This window comes from Leucoraja erinacea, chromosome 16 (genome assembly GCF_028641065.1).
Source record: "Leucoraja erinacea ecotype New England chromosome 16, Leri_hhj_1, whole genome shotgun sequence".
Classification (NCBI taxonomy): domain Eukaryota; kingdom Metazoa; phylum Chordata; class Chondrichthyes; order Rajiformes; family Rajidae; genus Leucoraja; species Leucoraja erinaceus.
Genome location: NC_073392.1, coordinates 22729669 through 22746429, shown reverse-complemented (window position 1 = coordinate 22746429; position 16761 = coordinate 22729669). Strand labels below are relative to the sequence as shown.

The 16761-nt window shown below is 41.2% G+C and overlaps 2 protein-coding genes across 5 annotated transcripts in view; one reads left to right on the top strand and one right to left on the bottom strand.

Annotated features, from left to right (window-relative positions):
• Nucleotides 1-16761, top strand: part of LOC129704606 (E3 ubiquitin-protein ligase RNF123) — a 184890-nt gene that overhangs the window by 132123 nt on the left and 36006 nt on the right. The gene's annotated exons all lie outside the window — the stretch shown is intronic.
• Nucleotides 4804-8491, bottom strand: amigo3 (adhesion molecule with Ig-like domain 3). Its single transcript, XM_055647840.1, has one exon. The coding sequence runs from the start codon at nucleotides 6719-6721 to the stop codon at nucleotides 5222-5224; it is 1500 nt and encodes a 499-aa protein (XP_055503815.1). The 5' UTR covers nucleotides 6722-8491; the 3' UTR covers nucleotides 4804-5221.

Sequence of the window (16761 nt, the reverse complement as noted above, 5' to 3'; positions counted from 1 at the left end):
GCCTGAGGGTACGACCAGGGACTCCGTCCATTGCTTTTGTGCGTTCATCCTCAGGAACACCGATCTAACTTCTGCAACAGTGGCCCTGGGAAAAGGCACACTCGAGTCTAATGGGATGGATGTAATTGCCCTGTTCGCCTTTTGCTAAAGCAAGCATAGAATGCATTGTTAATCAGGGAGGGCCGCACTATCACCAGCGATGCTGTCTGACTTTGCTTGTAACCAGTTATAGTATCTGACCTTGCCACCGTGTGCGGGTGTCCGAATGGTTATACTGGGACTCAAGTTTGTGCTAGTATTGTCTCTTGGCATTCCTGATGGCTTCGTGCAGATCCTAGTGAGCTTTCCTGTACCACTTGGGATCATTTGATTTGTACGCAGCAGTCTTGGCCGTCACCTAGTTTAGTTTAGTTTAGTTTATTGTCACGTGTACCGAGGTACAATGAAAAGCTTTTGTCGTTTGCTAACCAGTCAGTGGAAAGACAATACATCATTGTGCCTCACAGGAATGTAACTCACGGTTCACCCATGGTTTTCAGTTGGGGAATACTTGGATTGTCTTCTTCGGTACACACTCATCTACGCACTTACTGATGAAGTCAATTGTGGCAGTGGCATACTCATTCAGGTTGACCACAGATTCCCTGAATATGGACCAGTCCACTGTCTCTAAGCAGTCGCTTTGGATGTCATCCATGTCCGCAGACGAGCACTGAACAACTTTCTATACCAGATCTTCGTGATTCAGTTTTTGTTTGTAGGCAGGGATAGAAGCTCAGCCAGATGGTTAGATTTCCCGAAATGTGGTTGGGGAATGGAGCGGTAGGCATTTTTTATGGACGTGTAGCAATGGTCGAGGGTGTTCTGTATCCTGTTGGGACATGAGACATGCTGATAGTATTTTGGTAGTACCCCCTTGTTTTGAGGGTGACTTGATTGAAGTCCTGGCTACAATGACCAGGGCTTCAGGGTGTTTTGTCTCAAGGCTATTGGTAGCGGAGTTAAGTTCATTCAAAGCAAGCTTGACATCCGCATGGGGAGGGATATAGACTGCTATCATGATAGCTGGGGTGAATTCCCTTAGCAAGTAGTACGAACAGCACTTTACAGTTAGATATTCCAGGTCTGGGAAGTATGAGCTGCTCGGGATCATTATTTTTAAATTTAACGTATAGGAGTGTTTTTTCAATCCTTTGGGACAAGAGAATTTTGGACGATTATAAGCACATTAGGTGCAAATGTAAACAGAGTAGGAAGCACACTGAACATAATGTAATCAAAGTGTGAACTACCCAGAAATTGTGTAATCAGCGAGTGAGCTGCCCAGAGTAACACTCAGCTGCAAAGTCATCAGTGAATGAGCAATGAGGGTCACCCTGGGCAGTAGCGTAATCAGTGAGCTATCAGCTGCATTGAGTTTAATACAGTAAACTTTGATAATTTGCTCTATGACTCTCAGGAAATGCTGATGGTTCGGCATCTGGCTCACCAGGTGATGTTTACTGTACTCCCCACGCCACTCACTGGAGTCTTGGTTTCCACGCTTGCTTTAAAATAAACTCACCTGGTACTGTTGGCCACACTCCCTTGAAACTTCTTCAGTCTGAAGAAGGGTCTCGACTCAAAACGTCACGCATTTCTTCTCTCCAGAGATGCTGCCTGACCCGCTGAGTTACTCCATCATTTTGTGTCTCCCTTGAAACTTGCTTGGTTCTGTTTCACACTCTCTGTTTGAACTTACCAGCTTTACTGGAAGATTTATTATTCTACTGTGTAAAATTTAAGGAAAAAATGTGTTGAAGCATTAATAGAATAACATTTGAAAGTCTGAAATATCCAAAATCCCAAGTGTGCCAGTTTAATGGAGATTTATTGTGTTGTGATCAGAATAAACTGCAGAAGCAAACTCCGCAACAATATTACCACAAGGTTAAATGCACTGTTATACTAATCAATCATAATTGGAAGGTGAGCTCAGAGTCTTGGCAATATTATAACTAATGTGAAATGTACAATATTACACTGAGCAGTCATGTATTTGTACTACACACTAATGAATAATGTGAGTGAGGTGTATTAAGTATACCAGACAATATCATAATCAGAACTTGAGCTATAATAGTTCAGTCAGAGGAGCCACATGGGTTAACACTACTTACTAGTATAATCAAAAACCATGCATCACCAGGCATAGGCATAACAAGGGAATGAACTTGAGGAATGATTGTACACATTAGTGCAACAGTGGGGAGTGAGCTGTCTGGTCACAGGTGTTAAAGCTAATCTAAGTTACACTTGACAGCAATGTCACCACCAATTAAACCACACAGAGCTACACGGCTATAAATAGAACAAAGGTGTGCGCTTTAGAAAGTCACACTAGATATAAATATAATAATGATGTGCTTAAGACCAAATAAAAAATATATCTGGGGAATGAGTGTTATGGAATCTCACTGGATAAAAGGTTGGTTTGAGCCATGCTGGCATCAGTTGTGAACAATACATGGAAACTGAGAATGTTTTAAATTTTAGTGTGTGCATCAGATCAAGTCTGGTGGAAAAATACCTGTACACATTGCAATGTGCAACCAACTTATCAAGTAATTGTGGGGTAGGATCTGGGAACAACTCAAAAGCGCACTGTCTTGGATATTTTTTATGAGTAATATGTTGGGTAAAATCTAATTTAAAAATTTTGACATTAATGGATTTTTCTGACAGAATTGCTTATTATCTCTGTTGACAGCTGCCTATGATTAAATGATGTTAACATTCAAAGGGTGATGGAAATAGGCCTGTATAATTTAACTGTACCGGTGCCTTTGGGTTTAGAGCCTTGCTAAACGTAAAGTAGAATATTGTTGTATCCAGAATTAATTTGAAATGGGAGGAAAGATAAATGAATGCATTCTCATGTACATACCCTAAAAATATAAATGTGAATAGATCAAACAAATATTCGGAAATCAGACATCACAGTATCATTGGTGCTCTAACTTAGGGTTTTTCATATTGTGGGTGACGATCCACATGGTTACAATGTTAGCAGATTAAATCATGATGTGGGGCATCATTCAATCTGCCGTTTTGCCTCGGGTTTGAAACCCCAATCTATTTTTGTCAGTAGTCCAAGACCACTCTCCACCACTCACCATTTTGTTGGACAGCCCTTTGACACTCCTTCTGCTTTATTGGTCTGTGTTAATCTAGAGGTGTGGGAGTGAAGATCTACTTACCTACTGCGCTGTGCAAATTTTTGCTTGCTATCCACTGGACAGCAGGAATTTCTTAGAAGGTGAGAGGGAGGAAACTAAGGCTTAGCCTCTTTCTGAGCTGGACACCTGGACGCTGGGGCAGGAGAAGGGAGACAGAGGGAAAGCAATAATGTCATTTTGCTGCCTCCACCTCCTGCTCATTAGCTGGAAGCCTGGGTGTTTTGTTAAGCTGGAGTATTCATGGCCAGAAATTGTAATACCTAGGCCTGTGCATGTACATCTTAATGCAAATTGCAGAGTTACCTCAATACATATATTAGCTGGTATATTCTCAGAGGCAGAACTCTCACCACTCAGTGAGAAAGTAGTGGTTCAGGCCACGTTCTAGAGATGTGAAAGTGTAAGTCAAAATTCCAATAATGAGGGTGTCAAAGGTATCAAACATCTTAAGGTATCAAATATCTTAAGATCTTAGAATACCTAGAAGATCTTTATGGTACCTTGACATATTAATTCATTAATCTATGTCCCAATAATTGATGACCTAATCATCATAGTTATGGGTCTTGCTCTGCACAATATTATGTTGCTGTCTTGGGTTTATGTGAAATTTGGAAAATAGTTAGAGAAGCCCTTCTCTACTTCACTAGTATGCCTTGTGAACTAATGTTAAATTACTCAATAGTTTTCTCCAAGTACTATTAATCATAGTGTTGCATTTAAAGATCAAAACCTTTTTTTCTCTCACTCTCTCTCTCTCTCCTTTATTTTCAAAGTCCTCTATCTCTGCCTTTCTATTTTGAGAGGCTTTTTTGGTGCCGTAATTCTGAGACGACCTATTCCCTTTCAAAAGCTCCATCCAGTTATTTCTTAACAAAATATGTAAGCAAGAAAAATTAAGGATAAAGAGTTGATAGAAAATGAAAGCAAATCCAATTAAAACTTAGAACATTACAGCACAGGAACAGTTCCTTTGGCCCACAATATCTGTGTTAAACATGATGCCAAATTAATCTTCCTTCTACCTGCATGTGTTCCATATTCCTCCATTTCCTGCATATTCATGTCCCTTTCTAAAAGCCTCTTAAATGTTGTATCTGCTTCCCCCGCATCACTGGCAGTGCATTCCAGGCACCTATCATTCTTGAACACCTACTTTAAACTTTCTCCCTCTGACTTTAAAGCCATGCTCTTTAATATTCGATATTTGCACCCTGTGAAAAATGTTCTGAGAGTCAACCCTATCTATACCCCATAAAAAATGTTAAACTTCGATCAGGTCTCCCATTTGGCTCTGATACTTCAGAGAAAACAATCCAATTCTGCTTAACCTAACTTTTGCGGATCTTTTGAAAATGATTCAACCTTTGCCTTTTCCCCTCCTAAAGTAGGCGGTGGAAGCTGAGCACCTCTAAATTCCAGAATTACATGCACTCCTTGATTCTCTCTGTCCATGAATTTGATCTGTGAGATATACAGTGTTAGAAATAAATCAAACTATTTATTATAAATCAGTTCATATTGAGGATTACATCATTGCAATGGACATGAAATACATGATATGATACAATGTTTAGTTAGATACCATACATAGATAATGAGGACAATATATTTAATGTAGAACACGTTCTCTTCATTTTGCATCAGTTTATAAATTCTAGCCAAACACTGGCCTCCTTCATCCCACACGTCCTGTTGTTGGCTAGAACGGGATCTTTGCCAAACTCAAAACATCTGGATAAAAAGTGAGACCCAAACTAATCATGTGAGGATTACGGAGAGTTGTAATTAGCACAATATCATTACCTGCCTTTCCCATCAAAGGGTATTGAATTTCTGTTAAGTGGCATGTGCAGCGGAACTACTTGTAAACTGATCAAAGTGCATTTTGGCATTTGATGTGAAATTGTAGTGTACAGCATCACTTCTACCAGCAAAGCTCAGTGGGTTAATTGGGTTACTGAGGAATTTCTAACAGCGTATAAAAGCTTTCTTTCCTCCTCCTAGTGCATAATGGGAGTGTCTGAGAAAACAGAACTGATGGAATCTGTGTCTGATTTTAATTGTAGGAGTTTGGGGTTTTTGATATCTGGGAACTCCTCACTGACCGCGAGCCGTATCTTGCCATTCTGGCAATCTTTTACCGGCTCCAGGAACACCACATGCTTGCCACCGCCAGCTTTACGGCCGGCTTCATCGTTGCATGGCGGGGTAGCACTTAATATGGAGGAACGGGCACTGCACTCGTTTGGCGGAACAGGGTTTTGTGGTGGCTTGTAACAGCAGTGACATGGAGTCAGGTACAAGTACATTAGCACCAAGACCAAGCTCACCACACACCCGAGGAGAGTGGTGAACCCGGTGTTGAAGCCCTCGCCATTTTGCTTTCTGTGATACACTGTCACGTTGACCTCATGGGACTCATTGCGCATCAGACCCTTGTCAATTGCAATGCAAGTGTAGATACCAGCATCCTCTTTATGAGCCTTACGGATCTCCAAGCTCCCATTGGAGTAGAGCTTGAATGTCTGGTTGAAGCTGCTTGTGATAAGCTCTTTGTTTGGTGAAATCCACAGGTAGGTGATCTGCTTGCCCTGCAAGCTGGTCTCGCAGCCAATCAGTACCGGCTCCCCCACCACCCCTGTGAAAGCAGCATCTCCCATCCCGATCAGTCCAACAAGGGTGCAGTTCTCAAACCTTTTACGGTGCTTCAGGAAACGCAAAGAGGCTCTGGGCTGCCTCAGAGCCAGGCAGGTGTGTTCTTCTCGAAAGTCGTGTACTGAATTAAACCCACTCTTCTCCCAGTGCAGGAACATGTTGTACAGAGTGCAATCACATGTGAAAGGGTTGTTGTGAAGGTAGAGGCCATTCTTAACATTCTGAGGTAATGTAATCACTTCATCAAAGGGAATGGAAGAGAGCCTGTTGGATGAAATGTCCATTATCTTCAACTGAGACAAGCTGTCCTCCTGCAAGGCACTGTAGGGAAAATCTGTCAGCAGGTTCCAGCTGAGGTACACCTTCTGCACGCTGCTGAGCATGATCAGAGCATCACCATCCACCCACTGTATTTGGTTGTTGTAAAGCAGCAGCTCCTGCAGATTGATCAGTTCCTGGAAGAAGTGCCTCTCCACCGAGTGGAGCCTGTTGGAGGACAGGTCTAGGTGCGTGAGCCGGGAGGCATTATGGAAGGCACCTGCCGTTATGTGGCTGATGCGGTTGTGACCCAATCTAAGCATGTGCAGACGAGGTAGCTGCACCAGCCATCTGTCCTGCAGCTGATGCAAGTTGTTGTGACTGAGGTCCAAACTAGTTGCAGTGTTGGGCAATCCAGGAGGCAGCACAGACAGACTCCGACTAACACAGCTCAGCAGGTCTGAGGCACAAATGCATACCCCAGGACAAACATGGAGGCTGTTTTTTACTTTGCTTGAGATCGAATACAGAAACAACTCTGCCATTAGCCACCACAGAACAAGAATGATCAATCCAGAGCTACTCATTGTCTCAGTTTAGTGGTCCACTCTTGAAACGTTGCAGTGAAGTTTGCTCAGAGTTAAACAGGCAATTTCATTTCACATCAGTTTCATTATTAAACCATGAACTGCACAGGGATCCGCATAGTGCAGGGCTGCCGTCTTTGAGCGTTCAGTTCTGCATGCTTAACCACAGAGACTGTGGCTATTACTAATGTGATGGCATAATGTCACAGTATAAATTCACACAGGCTACCTCCCAGCATCACCTTCTAATGATAGTACTCACAGCTGATAATTTCTTTCCGATCATTTAGTGACCATCATTCATCCTGTCAGAGTTATTGTTGCTGCTGCTGATGTTTCGGGACAGCATCAGGACACATGTTTCAAGAGTTCCCTTCCCTTGTAATCGGTAGGCAAATGAAGTTACGTAAAACACAACGCAAAATAAGCGACGTAGCCTCTCATCCCTTGTGCCTTTGTTTTGCTCACTCTTTTCCCTCTGGACAAGTCTTTAAATGTAGGCATTCCATCCCTCGGCAACAATTTTTAACTTTCTGCTTTGACTGGTGTCGTGCGTAAAGCTCCCACAGCCTGGATATAATTGATCTCTCTCAATTTAAACAAGTGCATGGGAGGTTTGCTGAGAAGGCAGGCTTGGCGCTGATTGGCTGCCAATAGTTAGGGCAATGTTTTATTAGGTTTCAATGCAGTGGTGTGCAATCACTATTCACCACTAGTGGGTGGGAGTGAGCTGCACCCGGCACTCATTTCTCTCAATGTTGGCAAAGTCAAAGATAGGCTAATACCGCTATAATGTCATTACATTTAAAAGGGACAGGAATACATCGAGGTTTAATGTCAAAAATATTAGGATTGAATTTAACTCACTTAGCGAAAGCAAAAGGATCAGCTCTCATATTCTGAAGAAGGGTTTCGGCCCGAAACGTTACCTATTTCCTTCGCTCCATAGATGCTGCTGCACCCACTGAGTTTCTCCAGCATTTTTGTGTACCTTCGATTTTCCAGCATTTTCTTCTTGAACAGCTCTCATATTCTGTTGTGCTGCAGCAAGTAAGAATTTAATTGTCCTATCTGGGACACATGACAATAAAACTCTCTTGACTCAACTCAATGTGAGACCGCTATATCAGGGAATCTAGCCTTAATATAAAGGCATGGAAGAATGCTTCTTATTTCAGGATAATAATTATGGAGTGGCTTACATTGTTAGAGCACACTTTTCCAGTATTCGTTTCTATTATGACTTGTACACAATCTTGGACGTTAAATTCTGAACATGGTGCTTCTTGCTGAATGGATTACCTTCTGAATATGTTTTGCAGAACTTCAGGTTGAACAGGCTATCCTCCGAATTCTGTCAATGTTGTTTTGGGTTTAGTACCCATATAAAACAGTGAGGGAGACATCATTGTCATAGCGGAATCAACAGTGGGGCTATTACTAATGTCAAATCTATACATTGCAACTCACATTCTGCTAATTGCACAACATGTGCATTTATGATTACAATGATGTGGAATGTTTGGGCACGTGAACGATGCCACAGAGCCCAGGTCATTTGTGGTCATGGTGTCACTGACAACATATGTTGTTTCTTTGCATCAGAAGGTTATTGTTTATCACTGGGAATCTGTTGTTTCAGCAAGAAGAGGTTCCATTGCACCAAAGCAGCATCTGCTGCAGCAAAGGCTTTGATCTGCTTGTTGCAGGCTGCTGATGATTGTATACAAGTACCACTGAGAAATTATTAGAATTGCTTCATGTGCCTTGTCACAGTGTCAGTTGTGGATCAGTTGGCACCACTCACCTCCCTGAATAACTTGGGTTGGGTTCAATTTCCATTGCTGGGATTTGATCAGATAATCTGAGGGATTATTGAACATTTGAAATTTCTATCTTTCAAGTGAATGACAAGATAACACACAGTCTGCCCTTTCAGTTTGTATAAAAGTCCCTATATTTTGACGGTCTTCCTACTACTCTGATCAATGTCCATCCCTCAAGAAAATCATTACTAGGTTTATCAAATCATTATCAAATTGTAATTGTTGGATTTTGTTACAAATTGATTAATATCCTACGGACTATACCTCAAAATAAAACCTAACTGGCAGTGAAACATTTGGAGAGTCCTCCTCTTTTCACATTGGGCACAAATATTGCAGCACATAGGAATTTATTTTATGTAGAAACATATTGGCACACAGGGTAGGTCTGCCAGCATACAACGCTTAACCTCAACATAGCTCGGGCCTCTATGGAAATTTAAAGAAAATGGAATATTCACATCATATTTGTTCTAGGGTGGAGTTCAAAAACACTTCAGCTGTCCTCCAAGGGCTAATGAGAAGTAGTCGGAAAAATTATAAAGGCGCAAATATCCCTTGGAACCCAAATGGAATTGCACACGGCAAATATGTCAGGTAATAGGGACCGAATGATAAGGAACCTTTGCATCTATAGCCATTTACAAGTTAGTCTGTGTGTTGGCTTGTTTTGTACATTTACAATACGACTTTCATTTAGTCGGTTTAAGAAATTATCGGTAGGATTAGGAAATCTCCTGATGTGAGTAAATTCCCAAGTCATGGCTTTACAATATGTTATTACATATTGAGGACATAAATTCATAGTGAATTGAGTTGCTTTGCTCAGTAATTTAGATCAATATAAAATGGTGATACAAGAATCTGCAGATCCTGGAATCTGGTGCAAAAAGCAAAATGGTGCGGGCCAGGCTGCATCAGTGATAGGAAAATGGAATGTCGACTGTCCATTTCCCTCCATAGATGCTGCGTGCCTTGCTGAGTTTCTCCAGCATTTTGTTTTTTGCTCCACTATAAAATGGGTCCTTTCAAGTGGAGAAGGAGAATATATTCACCTTCCATCTTAATGGCATATGTATCACCATAATTGCTTCATTCTCTGTAGTGCTGTGCTGTATAATTTTCACCTAAATTTGGCTCATAAATTGAAGGTTAATGAATTCGCAATAACTGTGCTCTGTACTATATCAGTGAGATATATATCCTGTAACGTGAAACTGGCTGTAATCTCAATTGTCTCTGTGATGTCTCTTAAATATTTGACCCATTCCCAATGACATTCAGAGGAGTTTAATAAAAGAATGCAAGGATAGACAAGGTTATAGTTATTTTTTACTCCTTATCATCTTTGCATCAATCATGATGCTGATGATCATCGGTTTGCAACTACACAAATATCCTTCATCTTATAATACTGCAGCTAAATTGTAGAGACCAGCACAATTCCTCCAAATTGACCAGGAGAGGCAATTCCAAAACAAAATGTAGCAGGAGCCCCAGAAGAGAGTGCAGATTTAACTCAGAATCAGTTGTCTAAATAACAGAACGATGCACCGGCTGCGCTGAAAAGCTGTAGGAGCTTGGATTTATAATTATGTTAACAGTTCATATATCAGCTCAGCTGGTAGAGCTGCAGCCATGACCCGGGCTCAGTCTTGACATTTAGTGCTGATTGTATTCCGCTTGCATGATCTCTTTATGATTGAATGAGTTTTCTCCAGGTGCTCTCTTCCTCTTCCATCACAAAATGTGCTGGTCGCAGGTTAATTGGTCACGGTAAATTGCCCCCAGTAAATAGATGAGTGGTAGACTCTGGGGGAAATCTGGGGGAAGTTGACAGCAATGTGGAGAGAATAGTAACAGGGAACATTAGCGGGGGAATTAGATTGCTCCATGACCTGCCGGAGATTTGAAAGGCCAAATAGCTTCCCATTTGATTAATTATAGCAAATATACCTATATTGAATTATTGGGCACCTGTCTGTCAGAAATGCTCAGCATACTTTTATTAACAATGGATTAAGAGACTTTCAGCACAGAGTGTACATAACAAGCCATTCATCAACATGCCTTCGAGGTGGTGAATGAGCCATGGATTAGAAGATAATTTTATTCACTTGATCTGATGTTGTGGCTGGGAAAGCATTGCCCGAAAAAATGGAGGAACCAGGTACAATAATAACTGCAAAAATGGGATGTGATGTATTGCTGAAAAGTTAAACCATGTCAGGATTGTGGTGAAAGAGCAGGGGAGTGGACAGAAAGTGCTCATTCAAAGTGTTGGACTCTACTACTTCATCACCCAGCATTTTGTGACACCTCTGATACTTGTGACCAGACTCAAAACATACGTGGCTCATAATGCCAGTTTATCTGACTTTCTTTACAATAATGGTAGAATAATAATAATGTTTTTGTAGGGAGCACAAGATTTACAAACCAAACCACATCTAAGGACCAGTCATGAGAAATATTTTATTTTAGCTGTACTTACCCAGAATCTGAAATTGCTAAAAAAACATTTAAAGACAGAAAGGACTTGATCACTCCTGCTTCACATTCCCTTACACAACACTCCATGGCCTTTCTGCTTCATGCACAACCCTTACGCAGCTTAATCACAACTTCTCGATGCTCCACTTCCATCCCCTCACCTCCACCCACTACCTTATTTATTACCTCAAGTTGCCACCTTGCTGCACCACTCATCACCCCCACGCCGCCTCTACTTGTCATCTCCACTTGCCACCTCTACTCACTGCCCACACTAGCTTCCCCCCACTATCCGCCTCTACTCACTGCCTCTACTCGTCGCCTACACCACCCATCTCCACTCACCATTTCCACTCGCCACCTTCACTCCCTAACTCCCACAGAGTCCGTTCCCGCCACAACTCCCTGGTTAACTCATATTTTGCTTGGGCAGCTTACAACCCAGTAGTATGAATATGATTTCTCTAACTTTAAGTCACCCTTGCATCACCTGTCTCCCCAACCCTCCACCACCCTAGTCATCGTACTAGTTTCACTGTCCTGTTGAGTTACACCTTCTGTATAACTCATGATTACCTACCCCACAGCCAATAATGGACCATTGAGGGCTCCTTCGTTCCTTGATCTTTGTTGCTTTTGGCATATCTTTCATTCATTTGTTCAATTTACTTTCTATATCTCTTGTTTTCCTTTCTCCTGACTCTCAGGCTGAAGATGGGTCTCAACCCAAAACATCACCTATTTCTTTTCTCCAGAGATGCTGCCTGAGATGATGCTCTGAGTTACTCCAGCTTTTTGTATTTATATTTGTGTAAACCAGCATCTGCAGTTCCTTCTTACACATTTAATCCATTGAAATTTGCCTACTGCCACAACAGGTCCTCAGCAGACGCCTTCCCCCTGGACTTTCACTCTTCCCTGGAATGCCTGAATAACATAGATAACTACATTAGTCTCCTATTCATTGATTATAGCAGTGCCTTCAACACCATCATTCCAATCAAGTTTATCACCAAACCCCTGGACCTTGAACTCAGCAACCCTCTTTGCTATTGGATCCTTGACTTCCTGTCCTACAAACCACAATTAGAAAGAATAGGTGACTAAAACATTCCCTACGGCGCACCACAAGGATGTATTCTCACCACCTTACTCTACTCCCTTGACACTCTAACCATACAGCTAAATTCTGTTCTAACTCCATTTACAAGTTTGCAGATGGCACCACTGTATTGTGCAGGATCTCAAACAAGATGGAGTATAAAAAGGAGATTGAGAACTTAGTAGCATAGTTTCAAGACGATAACTCCCTCAAAGTCATCAAAACAAAGGAGTTGGACATCAATTTCAAGAAGCAGTTGGAGTACATGCTCCAGTCTATATCAATATTGCTGAAGTGGAAATTCAGTGCTTCAAGTTGCTAGGTGTAAATGTCACCAACAATTTGTCAGTCCAACCACATTGGCGTTAAGACCAAGAAATCACGGCAAAGTCTCTACTTCCTCAGAAGAAAATGAATTTCAGCATGTCTCCAAGACTCTTACCAAAGAAAGCAAGATCAGGATGCATCACAACTTAGTCTGAAGAAGGGTTTCGGCCCGAAACGTTGCCTATTTCCTTCGCTCCATAGATGCTGCTGCACCCGCTGAGTTTCTCCAGCTTTTTTGTGTAACCTGCATCACAACTTAGTTTGGCAACATCTCTGTCCAAGACCCCAACAAATTGCAAAGACTGGTGAATGCAGCTCAGTCCATCATTCAAAACAAACTCGTGCTCTTTCCACCCCCCATCGACTCCATCTACATTTCACACTGCCTCAGGAAGACTCCATCGACATTTCACACTGCCTCAGGGAAGAGGCCAACATAATCAAAGACCACTTATTCCTGCTCATTCGCTAATCTCCCCTCTCCCGTCACTCAGGTGATATGAAAGTTTGAAAGCATGTTACACCAGATTCAGGAACAGCTTCTTCCCTGCAGTTCTCAGATTCTTGAACAGATGTCACAAATGTTAGGGATGAATTTCTGATCTTCCATTCTACCTTGTTGTGGCCCTTGCACTTTTTTTAATCTGCATTTTCTCTGTAACTGTCATACTACATTCTGCACTCTGTTTATTTCTGATTTTATGCCACCTGGTGTACTCATGTATGGTTTTATTTGCCTGCTTAACAAACAAAATTAAGGTTTTTTTGCCTCTTGATACGTAAGTAAAGTAAAGTATCCTTTATTGTCATTCAGACTTTTCAGTCTGAACGAAATTTCGTGCCATGCAGTTATAACATAGAATAAAATAACAAAACACACAATAAACACAGATTTAACATTCACCACAGTGAGTCCACCAGGTCCTCCTCACTGTGATGTAAGGCAAAAGTCTTAAGTCCTTGTCTCTTCCCTCCTTGTTCTCCCTCTGCGTTGAGGCGATCCAGGCTTCCGATGTTGCGACCCCGCCGGGTGATGGTAATTAAGTCCCGCTGCCGAATCCAAACTTCGCGGCACGGGGCGGTCGAAGCTTCCGAAGCTACCACCCTCCAGTCCAGCGGACGAAGCTGTCGTTGCGGGAGCTCCGGGAAACAGGTCATCAACCTGGGACCTGCGAGCTCCCGACGATGTCGTTCCATGGGCCCTCGGCCGAGCCTCCGAGGCTCCGAAGTCGGGTCGCCGCTGCCGCAACGCCACCACAGCCCCTCTATTTTTAATTCCAAAGAATACAGACTCCATAAGTCGAACCTCTTAATAGGAAAACCCTTCATCTTATGAACTATCCTGGTGAATCACTTTAGGAATTGCTTCTAATGTTTCCAAATCCTTTCTGTCGTGGGGGGGGGGGGGGGGGGGGTCTAAAGTTGTATATATCTTGTAAAAAAAAAAAATATTTCCTATTTCTAAACTCCACATTAGAAGCAGTTCAGAGAAGGTTTATTAAATTAATTTATGGAATGGATGGGATGTCTTTTAGGAGGTAAAGTTGGACAAGCTGGACCCATATTCACTGCAGTTTAGAGTAGTGAGAGGGGTCTTCAATGTAAGATCCTGAGGGGTGCTGATGGTGGATATAGAGAGAATTAATCTTCTTAAGTAGAATACAGACCCCATATGTCAGACCTCTTAATAGGAAAATCCTCTCATCTTATGAATTATCCTGGTGAATCACTTTAGGAACTGCTTCTAATTTTTCCAAATCCTTTTTTTCCTGGTGGGGTTCTAAAGTTGTATATGGTCTGTTGTATGATATTAGGTTCACCTTAGGGAAGGCAGATCACCCATGATGTTTTTTTTGAATGGCTCTTAATTTGTATTATCATGTGTAGCCTCTGGGAAACTATGGTTAAAGTTCAGTAGTACTTCTGTGATAATCAGTAATCCTCAGTTATTTCATTTGTAGATTTGTCAAGCATGTATCTGTAGGGAGATATAGCATGTCTATTCCACGTAGAGCGAACAACCCTTCATGTGTCGTTTGCAGCAGTCTAACTCTGAATCAAACAGTGGTAGATTAATGTCCCATTCTATAGACTTGAATACAGAATGTGAGCTGTCATTTCACTGTAATATCGAGGAAGTCCTGCATCATGTCTGGATAAAGTAAGGAACAAAGGTCCCAATTTTCTCAGTGGATTGAGGGGAACAATCACAGCAGAACAGAGTTTTCCTTAGAGTCCTTGTCAATATTTAGCCCTCAATCATTAACACTTAAGCAGGTATTATCTTTCCTTCTTGTATGTGATACCTGGCAGTGTGCAAACTGACTGCTATGTTTCCAACATAACCTATGGCTATAGCTATAACCTGTGGCTGCATTGCAAAATGTTTTTTATTGTCTGAGGCACAAAGAACATCTTGACATCAAAAAAATTGTATACTAATGCATATTTTTCTTCTATACCTGCTATGCGCATTTCTCAGGAGATTGGTTGAGTTGCTTGAATAAGGTGATATATTTTGTAGTTACTCAGATGATGAAAACACCTTAGTTTAAATAGAAAATAAACTCTATCTCTAAATTAGCTGGATTGTTAATTTTATCCACAAAGGAAGAATTAACAGTATTTCCAAATTGTTCAAAAGTCAAGGGTTTTAAGTTATTTCAAAGGTTGTGCTGTAATTGCAAAGATACTGTTAATTGATTAGCATTAGGGACTCTGGCTCACTTTAACATCAAAATTTAGGATTACTCAACAGGATAAGGATTAGTTATATGTTATTGTGATTTTTCAGCATTAGTAATTATTCATAGTTATACAGTATTAATTACTGTATATTACAGAAGAATATACTGCAGAAACTACAGTACAGTAGAAATTGTGGCATGATCTTGATTGGTTGGGCAGATAGGCTGAGCAATGGTTGATGGAGTTTTATCCAGAGAAACGTGAGGTGTTGCATTTTGGGAAGTCTAACAACGGTAGGATCTACACAGTGAATGGCAGTCCATTGAGGAGTGTTAAAGAGCAGTGGGATCCAGGAGTGCAGGAGTTCCTTGAAAGTGGCATCACAGAAAGATGGGGTGGCCAAAAAGACTTTCGGAACATTGGCCTTCATGAGTCAGACTACTGAGTATAGAAGTTGGGAGGTCATCTTACAGTTGTATAAGACATTGGTGGGGCCACATTTAAAGTATGTGTTCAGTTTTGGTTACCATTTTTAGGAAAGATATAGAAAGAGTGCAGAGAAGATTTATGAGGATGTTGTCATGACTGGAGGGCCTGAGCTATAGAGAGAGGTTTTTGATATATTTCATAATGTCCTCTTTGACTTGGGTTTAAAACTTTGATATCTGCAATTTGCCTTACGACTTTGTGCTTGTTTAACTTCATAATGGCAAGTTATTGTCAATCATCCATGGTATCTTGTCAGTATTTGGTTTCTCTTGTCTTATTCAGTGGAATATAATGAGCCACATCCTCCGGGCCTGGACTCACTGCCTGAAGTCTCCCAAATATCTACTTTGCTGACGCAAAGCATCCTGGAATCCAGTAGCATGGTCTGCGGGAAAGCAGGGTCTCCAGTGGTGCACTGAGGAATTTGCCCCCAAAACTTGGCAAAGTCATACCTATACAATTCCAATCACAAAACCCACAATAATCATTGAATCCTATTTAACACGATCTTTCTATTTGGAGATATTTTTTAAAAACTGTTAAAAATGCTTTAAAATATTAAAAAATATATAGGACTTAAATCAACACAAATAATTACAGCCATTAAACCAGACTTAAATAATTAAACAACCTGCATTTGACTTTGCTTTTTATCTGCAGTCCTTCAGTCCGAGTTGAAATCAATTATGTTTTGGGTCCTTTGCCAGGTCAAACTTGGGACTCCATGTTTGGTTCACTGACATTTGATAAATATTCTAGGGTTACTTCCACTTTAGCATGCAAGTGCTGGTGGTTCCTTTCAGAATTCCCAGTATTTACCAACGAGTTATTATCCATTTTCTTTCACATTGTTTTAAATTGCCTTTCCCTACTATAAATTACCAATATGATCAGTATTAATTTTCTTCTATTCTTAGCCCTTCCGGGTATTTTTCCAATCGTTAATCCCTTTTTTAGTACTTTCATCTCTTTCTTAATTATTTCATGAGACAGACTGGGCTATTTTACCAAAATATTCAGGACAAATTGTCAGTCTGCATGAAATTGCGGAATCAATGAGGCACAGTGAATTTTTGTAGATTTTGCCTTTCCAGTTTTCAAGCAACACGTTCATC